This window comes from Clupea harengus, chromosome 21 (genome assembly GCF_900700415.2).
Source record: "Clupea harengus chromosome 21, Ch_v2.0.2, whole genome shotgun sequence".
Classification (NCBI taxonomy): domain Eukaryota; kingdom Metazoa; phylum Chordata; class Actinopteri; order Clupeiformes; family Clupeidae; genus Clupea; species Clupea harengus.
This window is the reverse complement of record NC_045172.1, coordinates 12,124,858-12,139,362: the sequence shown is the minus strand read 5'-3', so window position 1 is coordinate 12,139,362 and position 14,505 is coordinate 12,124,858. Positions and strand designations below refer to the sequence as shown.

The 14,505-nt window shown below is 45.0% G+C and overlaps 1 protein-coding gene across 5 annotated transcripts in view; it reads right to left on the bottom strand.

Moving 5' to 3' along the window:
- The window catches only part of LOC105911673 (protein diaphanous homolog 3), a 250,044-nt gene that overhangs the window by 75,594 nt on the left and 159,945 nt on the right, over positions 1-14,505 (bottom strand). For all 5 annotated transcript variants that reach the window (XM_031558192.2, XM_042702906.1, XM_031558194.2 and 2 more), the window contains 3 exons: positions 12,698-12,937; positions 9,597-9,726; positions 830-954 (listed from right to left, as the gene is read on the bottom strand). In XM_031558192.2, the coding sequence (XP_031414052.1) occupies positions 830-954; positions 9,597-9,726; positions 12,698-12,937 (495 nt within the window). The remainder of the gene's footprint in view (positions 1-829; positions 955-9,596; positions 9,727-12,697; positions 12,938-14,505) is intronic.

The window sequence follows — 14,505 nt, the reverse complement described above, 5'->3', positions numbered from 1 at the left end:
TCCGAGGCGGCCCGGAACACACTGAGAGGATAAGGTCCTAAGCCTGAGCCGGCCACGGGCAGCAGCGCTCCTCTGAGCGTTACGGAGACACCCAGAAACCCGCCTAATTGCACCAACTACCTGACTACTGCCAACTACAGCAGGCAGCAGATGTGCTAACTCGACGCACACCCAGCTTCTCTCACCCACACGTTTGTCAGCTGCAGGCTACTAAAAGCTGACACTGCCTACACCTGCCAGGGCTTTTTGCTTTAGATTGTAATGACAGTGTATTCTGATTTCCTCATTACATTTGTCTTAATGTGACGCCCAGGCCCAGCTGGATCAAACAGTGGACATGAAGTCTTAGCGCTGTATCGAGGTAAGGCTCAAATATGTGCTGAACTTACCAAACCGACTGTATGATTGACAGCAGGACACACTCTCTCTCTCTCTGTGTGTGTGTGTGTGTGTGTGTGTGTGTGTGTGTGAGAGGAAAAAGGCTGGTCGGGCTAGCTTCATTATTAAACAGACACCTGTCTCTAAACTGGATTGTCAGTGTGAGATCCTTTGAGTGAATAATTAAAAGAGGTGTCAAAGCCACTGACGTGCAGGTGTCCGTGCACACAAGCATGCGCACACACACAAACACACACATATCTACCCTGCCACACACAGAGGCCCCCAAAATTGTAGGTGAGTGAGTCAGAGTGTGTGTGTGTGTGTATATGTGTGTGTAATATTCAATGATTCAGTATCCTTCTAAGGAATCAGTAGAGAAGTGTAGAGTTGGAGAATACCTCCTGGAGCTGATAAGGATGTGTGTGTGTGTGTGTGTACGTAAGGATATGGTCATCTTGGTGGTGAACATGTCCTGCTGGTCTTGAGGGGAGCTGAAGGTCTGCAGGTCTCTGTCTAGCTGCTCCAGCTGCCGCTCCATCAGACGTAGGCTCTTCTCTAGGTTCTCCGCCGAAACTGCAACACACACACACACACACACACACACACACACACCAAAACAAGTGGATGAGAACATGTCAATGTATATACAGAAGTAGCTTTACATAAAGGCGTGCATACACACACACACACACACAGCATCAGAAATAACCATTGGCAAATGTGGCTATGTAGACACAGGTGTAAAACAAGCCAACCAAATAACAAAATGTAAGAAATCAATATAAATGACTGATAAAACACAACTGACACTTAGCGTCCATCCCCCTGCACTCTGATCTCAAGCTGACAGCATGAATGTGCTGATCTCTAAATGAAACGGACTGCTCCATTATGCTTGAAGCTGCTGCAGCACATGGCGTCTCAATCCAAGGACATCGCAACACCACAAAAGTGCCCCATTTCCTGTTAAATAAGCTACAAAATCACTATGCGCCTTGCCACTGTATCAAACTGGACAAACTGATTGTGTTACCATACTACGTTTTTGAAGTAGGTGAATTATTGAGCAAGCATGGTTTGGAAACTCACATGAGTATGTGCCGGGTTTGTCAGAACGTAGAGCGGGTCTGAACTGAAATTACTTTGCTGATCACTATGGTGTTTAAGCTAAAGTATGCTGTATGTTAAAAGTATTCGTTTTGCAAAACGCCCCTGAATTGCACTTGGTGAAGCTGAAACACATCATACGAAACACCACAAACACACATACGTACACAATGCAACACATCAGCATATTAAAAAACTTAAAAAACAAGGTAAAGCCTAACAAGGGCTGCATCAACAAAACTCAGGTCAGTGGGCACTGCTGGACTGTGTAGGCAGACGCTGTCAGAAGGAAGACAGAAAGCTGTACTGAGATGCGGGGAGAGAACCTCCCAAACAAGCCCAGCTCCAGCTGAGGTACAAACAAGTAAAAGAAAGTCTGGTCTCTGTTCAATCTCGCCCGGTAGTTTGTGAGTGTGTGGACCGTGTGTGTGTGTGTGTGTGTGCCCGAGAGAAAGAGCGAGTAGAGTTTGTTGATTGGTAGTGTCTCAGAGGTTGTAGAGATGCATGGTGCACACATATAGGTGTAGATCTATCTCTCTGTGTGTGTGTGTGTGTGTGTGTGTGTGTCCAAGCTGCACACAAAGAAGCAATTGCAGAGCCTTAGACTGACCACTTCAATCTCCAGCCACCTCACTGACAGCCCCACCACAGAATACTAAAGACGCACACACAAGAAAGAATACACACTCACACAAAAATGGGCATACACACATTAAGGCATGCACTTGTCCATACAGGCAACAAGCTACTAACACCAGAAACCCCTAATATCTTGAAGAACTAACTAACAACTGAAACACATGGCAGAAATATGACAGTGTAATGAATAAACATTCGAGGCTCTTCGGAGACTTGCTCAATAAATTGCCACACGCAGCGATGTGGTTAGTTACTTTTCCTAACCATTTCAAATTGACTGTGTGGGTTTGGGTGTGTATTGTACAGCTGGCAATCCCTTCCTAATCAGAGAAGGCCGACAATTACATCGTAATGTAGAAGACTTGTCAGGAAACAGCTGCATCACTTATTCCAGCTGTGTGACCAAACCAATCAGTGTGACCACATAGTACAGAAAACATCACTGAGTATGTGAGAGACAGAGAGAGAGAGAGAGATAGAGATACTGACTGACACTAAGTTAACCTAAATGTAAATAATGTTTCATGCTTCTATACACAATGTACAGTTGAGGACTAAGTTTACCTACACTATGGCTAAAAACATTCAAACTCAGTCTTTCACAATTCCTAAGATTTCATTTCATATATATATATATATATATCCATCCATCCAAAAGGACCCTGGGTCTGAAAGGAGGGCCTAAACTACAGCAACTGGCGCGCCCCCATTTGACTACCGATAATGACAGCAAGCTAATCTGAAACTTCTAAAGTCATGACATCGGTTTCCGGAAGCTTCCAGGCTGTTTGAAGAGACGGTGAATTTGGTGTATTTAAACTTTTGACCACCTGGAATTCTGATATTGTGACGTAAAAGCTAAATTCTATCTCTGAAAATGACTTTTGTTCTGGACAAACTTGCCAAAAGACATTTATGGTAACATTATGTCTTTGAAGTGGTGATTTTTTAAGTTTTAATGTCTCAAATAAATCTAGTTATTTTCCCTTGCATTCCCTATCCTTTATATGGCTGCTTTTGCAATACACATGCCCTATTCGTCATGCCAGTAAAGCTATTCGAATTGGGGGGAAAAAATGAAGAAAACTGGGAAGAGAGGGAAAAGGGAAGGGAGGGAGAAAGAAAGAAAGAAAGAGAGAGAGAGAGAGAGAACAAGGGAGAGAGAGAGCGAGGGAAAGCTACTGTGCGACAACACGTTTGACAAAGTGCTTATCACAACTATAAGCCTAGGGATCATTTAGCCATCTTGCATGCACATTTATTTCGGTCTCCCCTTCATATTCTCCCCAAACATTACCTGAATAGTCCACTATCTGCCTTCCAGCTGCTCCATCTCATAGCCTCCTTCTTTTTTTCTCTTCCCTTTTCGCTTTCTGGTGGCGACACCCTGCTTCAGATTAACTGGCTGCAGTCGGACCCTGAGCTGGCACATACTCCCAGCACATCAGTGTCTCAATCAGAGCTGCATTTGTGTGTGTGTGTGTGTGTGTGTGTGTGTGTGTGTGTGTGTGTGAGTGTGTGTGTATGCGTGCATGTGTCAGACCAAGAAGATGGATAGAGAGAGAGAAATGGATCTACTGACTTTAGGTGACTGTCTTATGCATGCATGAGGACAATGTGGCCAGGAGAAGATTGATATATCAGGTGCTATACACAGGCAACAGCATGTAGAGCACGCGCACGCGCGCGCGCACACACACACACACACACACACACACACACACACACACACACACACACACACACACACACACACACACACACACACAGAGACACACAGAGACACACACACACACACACACACAGAGACACACACACACACACACACACACATATTTGCGCGCCAGTACTGTGGATACGATCACCGGCAGCCTTAGCCTCTTAAGTCCCCAGACACCAGCCTCTAGCACCCTCTCATGGAGGTCAGAGGAAGGTGGACCAGAGCACAGCACGTCAAGGCCGAACCAATCCAACGACTGGTTTACTGTCTGCACACACGCATGTGCGGACCACACACACATACGCACATACATGCAAAGGCCTCTGATCACAAATATGAACGGAATTATCTGACCATAGACAACTACGTACACACACCAGTCTCTGAACTGACACACACACACACACATTGTGTAACTCACACACACACACACACACACACACACACACACACACACACACAATGAATGGGGGAAGAAGAGTCTGGCTCAAACAGCAGATGTTCACAGAACAGCACAGTCAGTCTCAAGAGGCCAAATTATTATGCATGTCATATTTTCTTCTTCATTTATAGTCATGTACACTTTCTGTGTTTGTGTGTGTGTATGTGTGCATGTGTATGTGTCTGAGAAAGATTTTTGCAATGTCTGTAGTGCCTCACAGTGGATAAATATGTAACCATCCCCTAATCTCCGTCAGTATGTATGTGTGTGTCTGTTGAGGGTCTTTGTGTCTGTGTGTGTGTGTGTGTGTGTGTGTGTGTGTGTGTGTGCGCGCGTGCGTGCGTGCGCGCGCGTGTCTGGTGCTTTGCAGTAGATAAATCCAGCACGCTGGCGCAGGCTGGTGTTGGAGTGACTGAATAAATAAACGTGTTGATAAGTGTGATTATGGCGCGTGGCATTGATGGATGTTCTGGGAAGTTCCAGAGTCAAGCAGGCCTCCACATGAGTCTCAGGGAAGAGAGCAAGAAAGGAAGGAGGAGAGAATAAAGACGAGAGGGGGACTGGACTGGGCTGCAATAGAGAGGAGGAAAGAGGGAAGTGAGGAGGTAACTCTGAAGGGAGATACAGAGATGTAGCACATGTTATAGAAAGGGAGATGTGCACACCTGTATGGTTCCAAGACATTGTGCTCATGCCAGAAAGTACACACACACACAACAACCTTACTCGCTTTTAACTACATTACTTTCTGGTGGGCATAAAAGCCTGCATTTCAGAACAACAGGAAGCATTGCACCCTATAATTTCTCTTACTCTCCCACACAGATGAAACAAGCTTGGAGTGAGCTGGCCTTGTTGTGGCTGTGTTCCCAGGCATGCTTCCTCCCTATCTTCCTCACAGACACACACACACACACACACACACACACACACACACACACACACACACACACAGACGCACACACAGACGCACACACACACACAAGTTATCCCAGAGAGGCCCAGCAAGAGATGTCTCTGTCTGCTGTAGTTGGGTCAGCATGCCAGGTCTCTTAGCTACCCAAAAGACGTCTGGCAAAAGAGAGATTCATTCTACTCAGAGTAGGCGTCTAAATCTTGTACATGTATTGGTCTTACGGGTCTTTTAGTCTTAATTATTAGGAGGGAAATTGATGCAGGAAATATGTGTGAACTGTGCCTTCGACTATTCTTTTCCTGAAGATGAAAACCTTAGGATTCAATAACTCCTCACTTATGTGGCTAGAGCAATACCTGTCAGGGAGAGACCAACAAGTAGACTTAGGCAGTGTACTATCTGAGGCCATGCCAAATTCCTGTGGCATCCTTTATCAAAGAGGAAACACTCTAAGCACAGCCACTTACTTACTATTCGAATTACAGCTCTATGATGACAGTGGACATCCAAGATGTATGTGTGTGTGTGTGTGTGTGTGTGTGTGTGTGTGTGTGTGTGTGTGTGTGTGTGTGTGTGTGTGTGTGTGTGTGAGTTTTTTAATCTGCTGTAACTGTGTTGTGCTAATGAACAAAGGCCTTTGAAAGAAGGTAGAGAAGACACTCGCTCTACCAGCAGAGAAGCGGAGAGGGTAGTGTTGTGTAGTAAACAGGAAAGGAACAGGTACAGAACACAAGAGAAACAAAAAAAAACACAGGAAATGATATAACAACTAGCAAGGGTTCAGACAAAGTAACGATGACACTCTGACACCACACTGTAGTGATTTTGTTTACACTAAATTTTCGTTTTGCTTCCATGTCCCCCATTTCTTTCTTCCTCCGTTTCATGCCCCCTTTACTTAACGGTTTATGAATCCACCCCTTCCCATCCAGAACTGGGGGCTGCCCGAGGCAGTGTGACCACACAGGACACACCTGTCAATTTCTACGCCTCGATCGATATACGAGGCTCAAACATGCACACACAAACACACACTTCCAAATGTCATTGCATATAAGGAGACAAATAACCGTGTACTCATTCTCACTCTCTCTCACAAATAACAAATAAACACACACACACAAACACACACACACACACACACACACACACACACACACACACACACACACACAAACGCCTTGTGGGGGTTTAGTCCAGCCTGAGTGTGTCAGTCAGATCACATTAACTATGCTGCATGCATTTCAACTGCAAGTAGTCATACTAATAAATGTACAAACCGCTACCATACTCACACACTGAATCAAGCCAATACCATACCTAAAAACTAGTGGAATAAAACTGTATTTCTACTGTTTATGTACAAATATAGCATGTAGATCAATAGCATGGAGACCCAGTCAGTCCCTTTACTTCGGCTCCATGCCATACGAATATATTTTCATTGATTTGAATAACACAGAGCCAATTTAACAGGGTACAATTTACTATTTGATGTGTGTTAGAGCATTTTAGCTGGCATGTAGTCTGCTAGGTAGATCAACACAATCGTTTCAGCATTAGCCTGCCAGCATATTTACGCACTGGCTTAGACGGTATATAGTGTGCTGTTCCCATACCTGCGGAAACAAAGCTGTAGCTGGTTATCTCCCAGCGCGGATCACTGACAGGACACCCGCTAGACCAGTATTCAGGCTGTCCAGACACCCATAGCGGTGTTACAAGCAGCAAGTGGAAATCTACTCTGTCCTACTCTCCACACAAAAACCCTTTAGGGCTTGATAGGCTATGAGGAGACCTGCACCTGGACGGTGTGCCAACTGGCACGGCTGTGTTTCAGACACTGGGCTTTGGCTTGAGGTGACTCACTGGACTGTGCGGAAGACAGCTTGCCCAGTGACTCCCAACAAAGGCCAGTGACAGAGCTAGAAACTCTGGAAGCCATGTACTTTTTGCTCATGTGGAGAGGGAAAAATCTGTGTCTGTTCCGCAGTCTGACAAATGCACACCGACTTACAGCATGAGGGAGGCAGCCGAGAACATATCAGCTTGCTGCCAATATAGGTAATATTACTTAATGTAGGATTAATGCTCATCATATACTATATATATCAAGACCTTGATTTTGGGGACTAAAAGGAAGTGTGAGTAACAGGTGTGTTTGATAGTGTGTGTGTGTGGGTGTGTGTCTCTCTATGTATGACGTGTTATGAGACTGCAGGTAAAAGCTGCAAAGAGGATCCTACTGGTTGCTATAGATACAATGCGCTCTTTCAAAGCATCTTTCTCTCGCTCTCTCTCATTGTCATCACCTACGGATCCCAAGTTCACTGTGCCTTTAATATAGACAACAAAAGGCACTATAAGGGTTCTTTTAGTTCAACATCAGTAAGAGCATACTCATCATTTGGGAGCACAGTGTACATGTGTTGCCTGCATGTTCAATGAATGTGCTATGTGTATATAAAAGTGTGCTTAGGAGGGTATTTTATATTAACATACTATTACACAAACATCATTTTCTCTCTTATTTATGTGGGGTTTATAGAGAAAAAAAATCTTGCAAGTTCTCACAATTAAAAAATCTCCACCACAAAATCTATCATTTTTATTGCAAAATCACAAATTCTATTAAAAAAAAATAATAAAAAATAAAGAAAATCCTGGAGGGTCTGTTTGAGTTTGTTGAAGTTGTTTCTGTGCATTTGAAGTGTGTGTGTGTGTGTGGTGTGAGGGAGAAAGAATGGATGGCTATAAGTGAATAAATATGATTGAAGTTAGTTACACACAAAAGTGTGTTAAAAAAATGGTGGCTGGTAAAAAATATGATCATTTAAAATCCACCAGCTACTTTGTGTGTGCGCATGTACAGTGTTAATACGCTTGTATGATGTGTATATGTAAGGTGTGTACACGTGTACAGTGTTCAGAGCGCGGGGTGAGTGAGTAATAATTCATGAGGACCCAAAATGAGAAGCCCCTGGTGGATTGGAGAACTCAGGCTGACACCAGCAGGGGGAAAAAATAGCTGCCATAATCAGATGGTGCCATGCAACTCAGCCGAGAGCTGATGACAACACACACACAAGGCTATAAAAAAGCCTCGTTAGCGTGTGTGTGCTAAAGTACGCATGATTTAAGAAAGGAGAAGAGAGTTACAGAATATATCATATATAAATACGATAATATATGAGAAGATATGAGAGCGAGAGATAGAGAGAGAGAGAGAGAAACAGATACGGAACAGTGTGTGGTGAGAAGCTTTCAACATCATGCAACCTGGCAGTCATATATAACTGAGCCTAGAGTCACACACACAGATGACTTCAAACTGAGTATATAACACTGTGGTTTTGTGAGGATCATTGGAAATCAGTTTGTGTGTGTGTGTGTGTGTGTGTGTGTGTGTGTGTGTGTGGGAGGTAGATGTGAGAGAGATCTGTATCACGGCAGAATAGGCACTATGCTATGCTGGGGTTCCAACACTCAAAGGAGTGTCCAATTCATGCAGGGCTCACGATTAACTTTAAAAAGCGGTTGCAAGCTTGGCAACCTGACATGAGCCAACTATATGATTGCCATCATTAACAACCTTTATTTTGAGTTGTGAGTGTATGTGTGTTTGTACGTGTTATACAATAGTGATTTACTACGTAAACAACCAATTAGAACAGGAAAACATCGATATTCGGTTCCAACACTTGGTTAACTGGCGTGAGACCTAACTATGACTGTGCCATGAATTTCTGCTTTATTTTAGTCATCATACTAGAAATCTGCTTGCAGTGCTGACTGTCTCTCTCACTATTTAATAACGTGCTGTTTCATGTGAGAATGAAGACACCTGCATTTTGCTGTGATTAATGGCTAAGTGAGAATGGCAATTCGTTATGGATTGCGGATTGTTTTTAATCTGACATTATTGGCACACAAGTTGACTTATCAACACCCTTCTAAAAAAAAACAAGTCAAACATGGCCGGTGCTTTCCCAACCAAGTCACCTGATCAGAAACTGCCCCGGAGGAATTGGTCATTTGGACCGTTTCCACTACAACAGTACACTCTCCAGCGCGTCTGTCTGTCATCTGAAATCCACCCAGAGCACGAGACCTCTAGGTAAGATGAGAGACTACTCTCTCGGCTCAGAGTCACCTCATGTCTTTGAGCTGTGTGAGAGATAGACTGTCCTAAGGCGGCCCGGCCCGTCGAGTCCAGTCCAGCCAGTGAAGAGGCCTCTCCGACGCGGGGAGTGATTAGACTCTGGGGACTCTTGAGTGCTTACTCAAGTTTGAGGGTCGGTGAACAGATAGAGTAAGACCTCAGAACAGATAGAATGATGAGTGTATGCAAAGTTAGGTGTGTGTGTGTGTGTGTGTGTGTGTGTGTTCACCTCTGCTTGCTCTGTCCACGTGCTGTAGGTCATCCAGAAAGCGCAGCACCTCAGGATACCTCTCCTCACAAACTTCAGCAAGGAAGTGGAGAAGAGTAGACTTTTGATCCGCAGATTTGGTGTCCTTCAGCTGAGTCAGAAAGACACACAGAGGGTAAATATAACATGATTCAAAATAATATCACCTCATGTCCATAGGCAAATGGAAATAAAAGATACAAATCATTAAAAAAAGTCAGCAAATTTGATATGAAGAAAGTTTTTTTCAAATACACTCAGACAAACAGACAGACGAAGAAAGACAAATCTCATTTTGCAAATTATTAAATAAAGTGACAATATAGAAAACATATAAATAAAAGATAAAAATAATAATGAGATTGCAAAGACATCACTCACTCTACTCTATACCTATGTTTGATGACAATTTTGATAGCTGCTACTGAAAAGGCAGGAGGATGGAAATGTTCATTGTAGATTATGATTAGCATCCCACTGCTCAGATATCACGCCTTTGTGCGGCTAAAAAGTAGGGAGCGATGGTAGGAGGGAATCAAAAAGAGGAGTGTGTGATTAGCAGAGATAAGGCCACGCATTATGCCGCACAGCAGGGGGAGAGGGGGAGAGAGAGGCGCTTGAGCCGTCACCTAGTGGGAAAATGGAAAATGTCCTGATTTCGAGAAGAAAGCACAGAAAGAAAGGAGGAGATTAAATGAGATATACAGACAAACAACAACAACAAAAACAAAAAAAACAGAGATTCAATGTGAGAGAGAGTGAGAGGTAAACAGAAAGACAGTACAGGCGAAGGAAAATAAGATAACCCAATCATAGTGAATGGATCCACGGAAAGAATAGAGCATCATCTTCTGTTGTTATCCTATTGATACAACAACAAATGACAATTTCTAAATGGAGTTTGAACACAAACAGACAGAAACACACACACACAGACAAACAGACAGACAGACAGACAGCAAGACACAGGGGGGACATCTTGTGCTGTGAGGTGGGGGCCTGAGGGTGAGAGGTGATAATGTGTGCTAAAGACCAGTGAAACACTCCTAGGGGCCAGGCGGCCACACGGCTAGGCAAGCTAAGCTAAGCGCTCAGCTACACAAATGCACACACACTTTTCAGAAGAGAATGGCATGGGGTGTGCATGTGTTTCAAAGCATGGCAGCATGTACACCTGGCAGTGTACCTGTGTGTGTGCTAATTTCTTGAGGGTGTGATAACGGAAGAGGCATGTAGTATGCATGTAGTATGCATTTCTCTTCATGAATCTGCTGAGGTTCTAGCAAGTAGGAGTGTGTGTGTGTGTGTGTGTGTGTGTGGGGGGGGGGGGGTGAAAGCAGGTATGTCAGGTGTGTCTATATGTGTGGATCTTCAGGTTGCCAAGGTTCTGTTTTGTGGAGAGAGGTGTGCAAGGTGTGCAAGGTGTGTGTGTGTGTGTGTGTATTTGTGGAGGCTATTTTTAGTTGAATAGCCATAAGGTGTGATGCTGGCGTGCTGAGCTAGATCGCAAACCCCTACACTCACTTGCATGCACTCCATCTCTTGCACGCATATACACACACACACACACACACACGCAGGCACGCCCAGACACACACGCAGGCACGCCCACAGACACACACGCAGACACACACACACAAAAACAAGCCTGCCCATAGAAACACCAAAACACAAACATTTTCCTGAAAAGAAGAAACTTGTGCTGGTGAATGCAATTTAGAAGGAAGAAGGAGGAAAGGAATAAACTGTAGGCCTCGATATAGTCACACACTCACACACACACACACACACACACACACACACACACACACACACACACACACACACACACACACACACACACCCCTACACACACACATTGGCATTGCAGAATTAGTGGGGCTTATCTGGTGTACCCACATGAAGGAGAACTAAAGTGTGTATTGGTCTCGGCAGCTTTGATAGATGCCAGCAGATAGGCACGGCACTGGTGCCTGATAGTGTTAAATCAAAAGAAGGCCTTTCAAACAACCAGTGAAAAAAAGAGAGGAAGATGAAGAGGATGAGGAAGAGGAGGAACAGAGAGACATCGCACGGGGAGAGGCACTTTAGATGGGTCCGGCCGATAAGCTCAAGGTGACATAAAAGCAAAGCAACATCTGAGGTGTGTGTGTGTGTGTGTGTGTGTGTGTGTATATATGTAAGTTTATGTGAGTGTGTATGTGTGTGTGACTATGACTGTGCACTTGTGTGTGTTTGTTTGTGTGTGTCTGTGTGTGTGTGTGTGTGTGTGTGTGTGCGTGTGTGTTTGTGTGTATATCTATCTGAGATCCCAATGTGTGATCTGTGATCTGACATCCCAATCCCTCTATCCCCCACCAACCTCACATCTAAGCCCACCAGCATAGCACCCCCCTCCCCTACACACACACACACACACACACGAGCAATACCCACAGATTCAGAAACATAAATGATCATCTTATCTGTTTGCCATGTAAGAAAAGGTGACAGTTTATGAAATAAAATGAGCTGCAGCTTGTGACCCTGAGAGAGGCGGAGAAAAGATCCATTGGCACTGAGCTGAATATGACCGCTGAGAGGTCACATACACACACTAACATTCACACACACAGAAAAAGACTCACGCACATAACAACAAAAAAAAAAGACACACACACACACACACACACACACACACACACACACACACTTATCGGAGATCTACAGCTTTCTGCCATGGTGTCAGCTGGGTGAAGCTGCTGCTCTCTCCTCTGTAATGATGGTCATCCGGTGTGGGCAAAACTCACACTGAACTCAACTGAACTGAATGATGATGATGATGATGATGATGATGATTGACCAGGCGAACAGGGAACAAGAAAGTAATATGTCTGAAAACAGAGAACTCTAGAAGGCTGATACTGATGCTACTTCTGATCAGAAAAAAAAAAAAAAAAAAAAAGAACACAATAGAAAAAAAGGTCCCAAGGACCCATGTGCTGCACCCACTTCACACACAAGGCTTGGCAAGCCATACAGATAGACACCACCCCACTGGCACACACACACACACACACACACACACACACACACACACACACCTTGCAGAGGGAGCTGAGGTCGTAGCCAAAGGTCTGGGCGTTGCGGGAGCCTGCGTTCATGTAGTTGCCCAGCAGCAACACCAGCTCCAGCAGGCGGCTGAAGCTCTTGCTCTTGCGCACCTCGTCGCACGCCGCGTTCACGGCCAGGATGTCCGGCCGCAGGTTGCACACCTGCTCCTCGAACTGCAGCTTAAACAGCATGGAGTTCAGCCGGGGCTTCAGCCGCTTCACACTACTCATCTGAGAGAGAGAGAGAGAGAGAGAGAGAGAGAGAGAGAAAGAGATGAGGGGGGGGGGGGGGGGTCACAATACACATTAATTACTCTTACATTTACTCTGTGTGTCTCTCTATTTCACATGCACGCACACACTCACACACACATACACGCACGCAGGCGCGCACGCACACACAAACACACACCCACACACACACGGACTGATACCAGGAATGAGACGATAGATGGATCACGTGGACTCTAAAGGGGATAGAAGGGGAAGAAAGCCTGAGCAAAGATGTACAGAGAGAAAGAGAGAGAACAAGAGAACACAACAGAACAGCCAACAAAAAAGGACGAATCTTAGAAAAGTAGCTAGAAATAGCGGAGACCTATCTTGAAGGGGGACGAGGCGAGCACGGATAACGTCACCTGAGAGTACGGGTCGGTTAAGCCATTATGTGAATTTTGTGACGAGCAATTTAGAAGCTATTTTTTTTCCCAGGCCTACGTCCCCCCAACTCTCGCTGTGTGTTGCTAGGCAGTGGTAATGGATGTTGGAGATGATCAGATTTGGGCACAGCCCCAGCGTGCTAATTTGCGAGCGTGTGTCCGTAGGGAGGGCAGAGGAGAAAAGGAGGGGTGGGGTGGGGGGCGATGGATGGCGTTGAGTTACTGGCCTGACGTGATTAACACTAAATTGGGGAATATTGTGTTGGGCTGCCTCTGACTGAACATGGCGCGTAACGGCAGAATAAAGTGTGCTGCTTTCACAGTGAGCATAATCAGCTGCATGAAGTTGGAACATGTAGATTGTGTGTGTGTGTGTGTGTGTGTGTGTGTATGTATGGGTATGTGTGAGTGCGTGTGAGTGTGTTTGTGTGTGAGAGTGTGTATGTGTGAGTGCGTGTATGTGTGAGTGTGTTTGTGTGTGTGTGTGTGTGTGTGTGTGTGTGTGTGTGTGTGTGTGTGTGTGTGTGTGTGTGTGTGTGTGTGTGAGACACCTGAGCGGCCTGTGATATAATCCCTTACACAGACTGGAGACGTTGGGTATGCAGCGTTATCATTTTTTTTAATGTAATGTGGGTGCGAGGGCTTGGCGTAGCCTCCGGGGCTCCATAGCGGACCGGGGCCCAATCTGTCCGAATGAGAGCAGATTGGCAGCCCACGGTCTCGGTCTCGGGCGTCACTAAATCAATCAGGTAGAACTCATATGGAGGCAGATCATCTCCATAATTCTGCTATTATCTCACACCAGCTCGGCTTAATGAAAGGAGGCACTGCAGAGCGCGGGAAGCAACATACACACATATCAACTCTTCCTTACACACATGCTTTTCACTCGGTTATGCACTCTACACACACACACACACACACACACACACACACACACACACACACACACGAGAACACAAAACGGTACACTATGGCAAATGTACAGAAATGCAATGCACACCCTTGTGAAAAAGTAATCAATCCACAAATGCATTCTGGTTCTAGCCCTAACCATCACTGTCTTCTGTTAACACGGAAAATAAAAGAGATCTGCATTCATTCACTACTCTGGAACATCTGCTGGTTTCAGTCTCGTCC